Source organism: Panthera uncia, chromosome A2 (assembly GCF_023721935.1).
Source record: "Panthera uncia isolate 11264 chromosome A2, Puncia_PCG_1.0, whole genome shotgun sequence".
NCBI lineage: Eukaryota > Metazoa > Chordata > Mammalia > Carnivora > Felidae > Panthera > Panthera uncia.
Genome location: NC_064816.1, coordinates 64,399,991 through 64,410,331, shown reverse-complemented (window position 1 = coordinate 64,410,331; position 10,341 = coordinate 64,399,991). Strand labels below are relative to the sequence as shown.

Genomic DNA, 10,341 nt, shown 5'->3' with positions numbered 1-10,341 from the left:
AGTATAACAGTTAATGTGAGAATGGTTAAAATATAACGGTTAAAACCCATGATGGACTCAATCCTCATTTATACTAGTTCAGCTACAATAAAATCTAAAGAAGACTAATGAATCATTTTTCCGGGTTTCCCACTTGATTTGAAGAACCCAACCCCACAGTGAACATTCGACATTTTTTCTCGTAATTCCGCTACGTTCTCCCACTCTTTTTTCTGTCCCACTCAGAGAATTGTTTCACATGCTCAGCTCTTTTGTCAAGCCTCAAATATGTCCCTCCTGCCCTCTCTCACCTCATCTTGCTTTGTGATTCCCTGGTAGAGCGGGAGACAGAGAAGTAAGTCACCCTGAGGCCCAGATCCACCTCCCTGGCTCCACACTACAGCCCCCAGCCCCTGCTGTGATTGAGGATCAAGTACCAGCCCACCCTCCACCGGCACCTAACTGGTCATCCTTCCAGATCTTGCCAATGATCACTTATGGGCTGAACATATTACATATTATATTCCCAATCCTTTTTTTTAGAGTATTTTTGAGAGAGAGAGAAACAGAAAGTGCACATGCAAGCAGGGGAAGGGGAAAAGAGAGAGAAGAGAGAAAGAAAGAGAATCCCAAGCAGGTTCTGTGTTGTCAGTGCAGACAGAGCCCATCATGGGCCTTGAACCCATGAACCGTGAGATCATGACCTGAGCTGAAATGAAGAGTCCAAGGCTTAACCGACTGAGCTACCTGGCACCCCTCCCTATCCTTTCTTAAAATACAATTTCCAAATAAGCTAAAACTGCCCCCAACATTCCCACTTGCCGGCTATACCTCACTACTCAATATCTACTAAATGGCTCCTCCAGACCCTGCCTCCACATCCGTCCCTCCCAACGTCTTCCAAATTAATTCAGCCTTGACCTCCTACACTCTGAAACAATTCCTCTTTTCAAAGTCAGTGACGGAATATCTCTTAACTTCGCCTCCACAGCCAACATGGGTGACAAATCCCACTTTCTAGAGTTCTTTTGGTGTCCCTGCTGCTTCTGACTTTTCTCCCACCTCCGTGGTTTTCTTAGGTTTCTCTCTCCTTTCTTTCACCTTTTAAACATGGGAGCAGGACAGGGTTCATCACCATGCGTTTTCTGCAGAGGCGATCCCATGCAGTCCCCGGCCTTAAGCACCATGTATATAAGTGGGCTTATGTGCTCACGACTTCTGAATTTATTTCCCTGCCTTCAAACCCTCCGCTGAGCTCCAGGCTGATGTGTTCAAAGGCACAGATGACAATTTCACCGGAGTAACAAATGTGTGTATCAAGCAACCATGCCCGTCTCAGAACCCTCGACAGGTATGGTCCCCACTGCCATTTCCCACCTCAACAAAGGGCACTGTCACAGGCGGTTTACGGAACCAATAAGCCGAGACCTGGATTCTTCCACTTGCCTAATGCTATCATCCGTCGCATTCGCGAGCCCCAAAACATCCACCCTCCAGACACACCCCAAATTCATGTGCACTTTTCACCTGCATTGCTTCCCTCTCAGCAGCGGGCACCCCTCGTTTGTTTCAATCCCTGCCTTTGGATAACACACTCTCCACACGACAGCCAGAGTGATCAAGCTGCCAACCTATCCACCTGGTTATCCTCTCCTCTGCCTAAAACGGTGGTTCCCAGAATAAAACTCACACACTTCCGTGCTGTATACGGCCTCATGCCACGCCTCCTCAGCCTATCCGGTCTCTCGCCGCTTTCTAGCTGGGCTGGACTTCAATTAGGGCCTCAAATAAACACAAGTTATTATTACCGGTGCAGGCGCTTCGCCCTTGCGCTTGCAATCTGGAACACACGTGCCCTTTAGTGTGACATTAACAAGACTTTTTAAAAGTATTAATATTATTTTTTAATGCGATCAAATATTTATACAAGCCGGGCAAAGAGGGAAGGTGGGGAAGAAAAACTATTTTCCAGAAAATGAAGCGAAAAAGCACGCAGGGGGAGGCCGGGGGAGGCAAGGGGCTTATCAACAATTTTCAGCGCGGGATCTACGCAGGAAGGACAGGTGGGTCTGGGGGCCGCCGCAGTACTGTGTCAGGGTCCCACGCAGAGATAGAGCAAGGGGTCAGCGGGCTGAGAATAAATACACAAGGGTGAGTCTCAGGAGCCAGGTAAGGTTGCTCTGACTCAGGAATCAAAGGAGCCTGAGGGCTGGGTAACCTCCGGGTGGAGAAGGAGAGCCCCAGGCGCTGCTCTTAGGTACTGGAGGAAGGTGTGAGGCCCCAGGAGCACGGCCTCTGTTCTCAGCTCCGCAGCTGAGGATCTGTGTCCTGGGCTGACACTGTCCCTGCTGCAGGGTGGCCAGCAGACGGTGGGGGCTGGGCATCGGGCCCGAAGTCCGTGTCCTCCTTCGACACACTGCAGCTCCAGCAGTGAAGGCTTCTGATCAGCGGCCCTGGCCTGGGCACGAAGGAAGGGACCTCTCCATTTCTGATCAGGGGCTTAAAGGCGGAAGGCCTGGGCTCTGGGTTGGGCCTCCGGCTCGCGCCCTCCGGGATCTCAAACCACAGGGGCCCGTCAAACCTCCGGTTGCCCTTCGGGCACTGGCTGAGGGCCCTCAACACGGTCTCCTTGGCACACGGGTCAGGGCGCTCCTGGGAGGGCGGAAGCCCCGCAGAGCAGGCGCCGCGCCCCTGCGCCGCAGATGCCCAGGGGCTCCCCCTGCGCTCAGGCGGCGCGATCTTGACGGTCACGGGGCTCCAGGTCCGTCTCGGGTGGCGGGCACTCCAAACCCACCGCTTCATGTAACTCTCCCAGGCGCTGGAGAGGTCCGGCCCCAGGACGGTCTCCGGGGGCGCCTTGGCAGGAAAGCGCCTCCAGGCCTCGGTGACCACCCTCCGCGGGCTGGAGGGGTCCCAGTTGGGCGGCGTCCGGGGGAGGGGGCCGGTGCGGACGCGGCGCCCGCCATCCCGGGTCGAGGCGGGAGGGGGCCAGGGTTTCGGGTGCCCTGGGCCGAGGGGTGGCTGCGCGGGCCTGGGCGTGCTCACGTTGCTGCCCATGGGAGCCGACGGCGGGGCGGGGGCCTTCCGGTGGGGATTCGGCTTCCAGAAGTTCCCAAAGTCTCAGAACCCGGCTGCCGGCGCAGTGTCCGCGGCTCAGATGACCGTTGGCGTCTGGGCGCAGGGAAAGCGCGCGAGCCTGGGCGTTGTAACCGTCCTCAACCTGGCGGGCGCGTGGGGCCCGCAGCGGGGACGCGGGAGCTGATTGCTGGCGCAGCGGCAGCCCGCGGGGCTCACAGCCTCCAGCCTCCGTTCCCCTCGCTGCTGGTAGCAGGAGTTTGGCTGTGGATGGAGGCCTAAGCGCTCACGATCTCCACTCCCACCCCCACCTCCCAGCATTTTTATTGTGATATCATCCACATATCATACAATTCACCCGAAGGTTACATTTCTATGACTTGTGGTACTTTCACAGATATGTGCACTCATCACCGTGGTCAACCTGAAAACATCTTCATTGCTTCAAAAGCAAATCCTATACTCAATAGCTATCCCATCCACCCCCTACCTTTCCGGAGCCACGAAACAATCACTAATTCATTTTCTCTCTAGATATAGATTTTCCTATTTGTGAGCTTTCATATAAATGGGGTCACGTAATATGTAGTCGTTTGTGACTGGCCTCTTTTGCTTAGCCTATGCTTTTCCAGGTCCTTCCATGCAGCAGCATTTCACTGTTGTTATGGTCCAGCATCATTCCATTGTATGGCGAGACCACATTTTGTTTATCTGTGGCCAGTAAATGGGCATTTGGGTTGTTTCCAGTCATCTGATATTATGAATAATGTTGTCACGAACATTCATGTATAAAATTTTACATGGACAAGTGTTTTCATTTCTCTTGGTGTGTAGCTAGGGCAGAATTGCTAGGTCCTATGGTAACTGTTTAAGCTCTTGAGAAATTACCAAACTGTTCTGCACAGGGTCTGTGCTGGTTTACATCTCCCCCAGAAAGATTGTCTCTATTTTGGTACTTGACTTTAGAGGAAAAAGGTATGATAATTCCTGCAGTTCATAAAAATTACAGATCCAGTATTGACAGATGGCCACTCTCTTTCATTATCGTAAAAGCTAAACATAATTCATTTGAATGCCCTTTTAAGGAAAAATAAATAACCGGTTTTTGTTTCAGTAAACATGATGCATGTTTTATTCTTCTAGAATGGTTGTTAGTGTTACTTTCTGCAATTTGCTTCTTAAGGAAATGGTGACAGCAGACCCTGATTTACGTTTTAGCCCCAACAGTGTGGGTTTTATGAAGACTCCCCTGTAATTTAAGCTTCCCTACATTCATACATTCGCAGGTGGATTTTATTCTCTTTGAACGTTAATGCCATTTCTCTTTTTTCCATCGTTACTGGTAATCCACGCCTACAACAGCAGTGGTTCGCATTTCCGATGAGCAGTGAAAAGCATCTGACGACAAAACCAAGCGTTTGAAGACTAGGGTACATGTATTGTGGGGGAGGCTGAGGGTGGTGTGAAACTAACTGTTCCCCAGAACGTTTTCCTCAAAAGCACATGCCTGCGGAACGAGCCAGTAAAGGTACAGAAAAGTGGAAGCTGAAGTAAGTACCAAATCCAAGAGCAAGCCGCAGGTGCATTTTGGATCTGAGAGGCAAACAGGTAAATGTTGAGGACATTAGAAGGAGCCTACTGAGAAGGCTCCATGAGGCTTCTGCAGTTGGGAAGGAATCCACTTGTTGGAGAGGTAGGTGTGCTACCAGCCAAGGGGTACTGGAGGATGAGATCTGTAACACTTTCCACTCACCAATTCCTGTTCATTTCTTCCACATTCCTTATTTGGTGACAATCCCTCAGGATATGATTTTGAAAACAAGAAATTCCTATGCTATAATTTTCTTCTTAACAAGACATTTCCTGATAATGATAGCAATGACTCTATAGCTAAGAAGCCTCTTAAGACAGTAATATCATTGTCACCAGAGTGGACTGTCAATACAATTGAATATAGATTTCTTAAAATGTATTTCAATGCCCAGTATCTACAGGGTTTCCCACATCCTATTTGCAGTACAGTCCTATGAGCGCCATTTTGGTTTGTGGTTAAATACTCTTTGAAAAACCACAATCTCTCTACTGGTGAGGCACATAAGTTAATCCCTTGTAAATAGATCTTCACCTGCAAATCAACATGTTGATTACTTACAAGTTATTTGCATTAACAATGAATATGTCTGCTTCTTCTCTTTCTCACACATGAAGAGATAACAGATTTATTTTGGTTAGTTGACATTAGAAATTAATGTGAATCATTGGTTGCCAATTAGAAGCAACTCTCCTGCTTCCCACTCCTATCCCAGAGACATTAGAAAAAGTAGGCTGGGGATGTTACTTACATCTAAGGGGTAAAGGCCAGGAATGTCATCAAACATCTTACGGTGCGCAAGACAGCAGAGAGTGATCTCACCATAGAAGTCAGCACTGCAGGGACTGATAAACTCTGCCCTGTATATAGTTCCCTTATCTTCCTTATCTTAATGTTATTAAGTTATGTAACTATGGTAAGTTTCACAAACTATAAAATTAACTTCAGTTCAATGCTACAAAACAAACTCCGTTTTCTATTTGAATTTTACCAATTGTTCCTTTTCTTTTTCAGGAACGAATTTTTTTCAGTCAAATCCAAGGTTATGAATGTAGACCCATCGATTGACAGGTAGATAGAAATATATAGCTCTATGGATACCTATAGATATATAATACACTTCTTTGGAGAAGTGTCTATTCATGTCTTTTGCCCATTTCTTCACTGGATTACTTGTTTTTTGGGTATTGAATTTGATAAGTTCTTTATAGATTTTGGATACTAACCCTTTATCTGATATGTCATTTGCAAATATCTTCTCCCATTCATTGGTTGCCTTTTACTTTTGCTGATTATTTCCTTCACTGTGCAGAAGGTTTTTATTTTGATGAGGTCTCAGTAGTTCATTTTTGCTTTTGTTTCCCTTGCCTCCAGAGACGTGTTGAGTAAGAAGTTGCTGCAGCCAAGATCAAAGAGGTTTTTGCCTCCTTTCTCCTCAAGGATTTTGATGGCTTCCTGTCTTACATTTAGGTCTTTCATCCATTTTGAGTGTATTTTTGTGTATAGTGTAAGAAAGTGGTCCAGGGTCATTCTTCTGCATGTCGCTGTCCAGTTTCCCAGCACCACTTGCTGAAAAGACTGTCTTTATTCCATTGGATATTCTTTCCTGCTTTTTCAAAGATTAGTTGGCCATATGTTTGTGGGTCCATTTCTGGGTTCTCTATTCTGTTCCATTGATCTGAATGTCTGTTCTTGTGCCAGTAGCATACTGTCTTGATGATAGCAGCTTTGTAGTATAGCTTGAAGTCTGGGATTGTGATGCCTTCTGCTTTGGTTTTCTTTTTCAAGATTGCTTTGGCTATTTGGGGTCTTTTCTGGTTCCATACAAATTTTAGTATTTTTTGTTCTAGCTCTGTGAAGAAGGCTGGTGTTATTTTAATAAGGATTGCATTGAATATATAGATTGCTTTGGGTAGTATCGACATTTTAACAATATTTGTTCTTTCTACCCAGGAGCATGGAATCTTTTTCCATGTTTTGGTGTCTTCTTCAGTTTCTTTCATAAGCTTTCTATAGTTTCCAGTGTATAGATTTTTCACCTCTTTGATTAGATTTATTCCTAGCTATTTTATGGTTTTTGGTGCAACTGTAAATGGGATCAATTCCTTGATTTCTCTTTCTGTTGCTTCATTGTTGGTGTATAGGAATGCAACCGATTTCTGTGCATTGATTTTATATCCTGCAACTTTGCTGAATTCATGAACCAATTCTAGCAGTTTTTTGGTGGAATCTTTTGGGTTTTCCATATAGGGTATCATGTCATCTGCAAAGAGTGAAAGTTTGACCTCCTCCTGGCTGATTTGGATGCCTTTTATTTCTTTGTGTTGTCTGATTGCAGAGGCTAAGATTTCCAATACTATGTTGAATAACAGTGGTGAGAGTGGACATCCCTGTCTTGTTCCTGACATTAGGGGGAAAGCTCTCAGTTTTTCCTTGTTGAGGATATTAGTGTTGGGTCGTTCATATATGGCTTTTATGATCTTGAGGTATGCTCCTTCTATCCCTATGTTCTTGAGGGTTTTTATCAAGAAAGGATGCTGTATTTTGTCAAATCCTATCTCTGCATCTATTGAGAGGATCATATGGTTCTTGTCCTTTCTTTTACTGATGTCATGAATCACGTCAATTGTTTTGCGGATATTGAACCAGCCCTGCATCCCAGGTATAAATCCCACTTGATCATGGTGAATAATTTTTTTAATGTATTGTTGGAGTCGGTTGGCTAATATCTTGTTGAGGATTTTTGCATCCATGTTCATCAGGGATATTGGTCTATAGTTTTCCTTTTTAGTGGGGTCTCTGGTTTTGGAATCAAGGTAATGCTGTCTTCATAGAAATAGTTTGGAAGTTTTCCTTCCGTTTCTATTTTTTGGAACATCTTCAAGAGAATAGGTGGTAACTCTTCCTTAAACGTTTGGTACAATTCCTCTGGAAAGCCTTCTGGCCCTGGACTCTTGTTTTTTGGCATATTTTTGATTACTAATTTGATTTCCTTACTGGTTATGGGTCAGTTCAAATTTTCTACTTCTTCCTGTTTCAGTTTTGGTATTGTATATGTTTCTAGGAATTTGTCCATTTCTTCCATATTGCCCATTTTATTGGCATATAATTGCTCATAATATTCTCTTATTATTGCTTTTATTTCTGCTGTGTTGGTTGTGATCTCTCCTCTTTCATTCTTGATTTTATTTGTTTGTGTCCTTTCTTTTTTCTCTTTGATAAGACTGGCTAGTGGTTTATCAATTTTGTTAATTCTTTCAAAGAACCAGCTTCTGGTTTCATTGGTCTGTTCTGCTGTTTTTTTGGTTTTTGTTTTTGGTTTTTTTTTTTTTTTGGTTTTGATAGCATTAATTTCTGCTCTAATCTTTATTATTTCCTGTCTTCTGCTGGTTTTGGGTTTTATTTGCTATTCTTTTTCCAGCTCCTTAAGGCATGAGGTTAGATTGTGTACCTGAGATCTTTCTTCCTTCTTTAGGAAGTCCTGGATTGCTATATACTTTCCTTGTATGACCGCCTTTGCTGTGTCCCAGGGGTTTTGGGTTGTGGTGGTATCCTTTTCATTGACTTCCATATACTTTTTAAATTCCTCTTTAACTGCTTTGTTAGCCCATTCATTCTTTAGTAGGATGTTCTTTAGCCTCCAAGTATTGTTACCTTTCCAAATTTTTTCTTGTGGTTGATTTTAAGTTTCATAATGTTGTGGTCTGAAAATATGCACGGTATGATCTCGACCTTTTTGTACTTACTTAGTGCTGATTTGTGTCCCGGTATATGGTCTATTCTGGAGAATGTTCCATGTGCACTGGAGAAGAATGTATATTCTGCTGCCTTAGGATGAAATGTTCTGAATATATCTGTTAAGTCCATCTGGTCTAGTGTGTCATTCAAAGCCATTGTTTCCTTGTTGATTTTTTGGTTAGATGATCTGTCCATTGCTGTGAGTGGGGTGTTGAAGTCTCCTACTATTATGATATTACTATCAATGAGTTTCTTTATGTATGTGATTAATTAATTTATATATTTGGGTGCTATCACATTTGGCACATAAATATTTACAATTGTTAGCTCTTCTTGGTGGGTAGACTCCTTGATTATGATATAATGCCCTTCTGCATCTCTTGATACAGTCTTTATTTTAAAGTTTAGATTGTCTGATATAAGTATGGCTACTCCGGCTTTCTTTTGTTGACCATTATCATTATAGATCGTTCTCCATCCCCTTATTTTCAATCTGAAGGTGTCTTTAGGTCTAAAGTGGGTCTCTTGTAAGCAGCACATAGATGGATCTTGTTTTCTTATCCATTCTGTTATCCTATGTCTTTTCATTGGAGCATTGAGTCCATTGATGTTTAGAGCAAGTACGGAAAGATATGCATTTATTGCCATTATGATGCTTGTAGAGTTGGAGTTTCTGGTGATGTTCTCTGGTCCTTTCTAATCTTTGTTGCTTTTGATATATATATATATATATATATATATATATATATATTTTTTTTTTTTTTTTCTTTCATCTTTTCTCCCCTCTGAGAGTCCTTAAAATTTCTTGCAGGGCTGGTTTAGTGGTCACAAACTCCTTCAATTTTTGTTTGTCTAGGAAACTTTTGATCTCTCCTTCTATTTTGAATGACAGCCTAGCTGGATAAAGAATTTTTTGGCTGCATATTTTTCTGATTCAACATTTTGAATATATCCTGCCACTCCTTTCTAGCCTGCCAAGTTTCTGTAGATAGATCTGATCCTAGACAGACCTGATCTGTCTTCCCTTGTAGGTTAAGGACTTTTTTCCCCTTGCTGCTTTCATGATTCTCTCTTTGCCTTGAATATTTTGTGAATTTGACTATGATATGCCTTGTTGATGGTTGGTTTTTGTTGAATCTAATGGGGTCCTCTGTGCTTCCTGGATTTCGCTGTGTCTCTCCCCAGGTTAGGAAAGTTTTCTGCTATGATTGGCTCACATCACCCTTCTCCCCCTATTTCTCCCTCTTCCTCTTCCAGGACCCCTATGATACTGATGTTGTTCCTTTTTAATGAGTCACTGATTTCTCTAATTCTTAAATCGTGCTCTTTTTCTTTAATCTCCCTCTTTTTTTCTGCTTCATTATTCTCTATAAGTTTGTCCTCTATATCACTGATTCTCTGTTCTGCCTAATCCATCCTTGCCGCCGCAGCATCTGTCCGTGACTGCAGCTCAGTTATAGCATTTTTAATTTCATTCTGGTTATTTTTTCACTTCTTTTATCTCTGCAGAAAGGGATTCTAATCTATTTTTGACTCCAGCTTGTGTTCTTATTATTGTGATTCTAAATGTTCAGACATCTTGCTTTTATCTGTGTTGGTTAAATCCCTGGCTGTCGTTTCTTCATGCTCTTTCTTTTGGGGTGAATTCCTTCGTTTTGTCATTTTGAAGGAAGAAAAGGAATTAATGAGGTAGAAAAATTAAAATTAAAAAAATTAAAATTTAAAAAAATATTAAAATTAAAAAATTAAAACACACACACACACACAAATCGAATAAACGATGCTAGATCCTAGGTGTGTTTTGGTCTGGGTGTTGAAAGTGGTTTGACAGATTAGAGAAAAAAAATGGGGGAGGGGAAAGGAAATTGTTTGAAACTTTGAAAAAATGAATACACTGAAGTAGACTAAAATGAGATGATGGAGGTAAAATAGAATTTGAAAAAAATATACACAAATAA

The 10,341-nt window shown here is 43.0% G+C and overlaps 1 protein-coding gene across 1 annotated transcript; it reads right to left on the bottom strand.

Annotated features, from left to right (window-relative positions):
• Positions 1-1,864: 1,864 nt before the first annotated feature.
• On the bottom strand, positions 1,865-3,140 carry POM121L12 (POM121 transmembrane nucleoporin like 12). The gene has a single exon (XM_049643138.1). The coding sequence runs from the start codon at positions 3,034-3,036 to the stop codon at positions 2,281-2,283; it is 756 nt and encodes a 251-aa protein (XP_049499095.1). The 5' UTR covers positions 3,037-3,140; the 3' UTR covers positions 1,865-2,280.
• Positions 3,141-10,341: the final 7,201 nt, after the last annotated feature.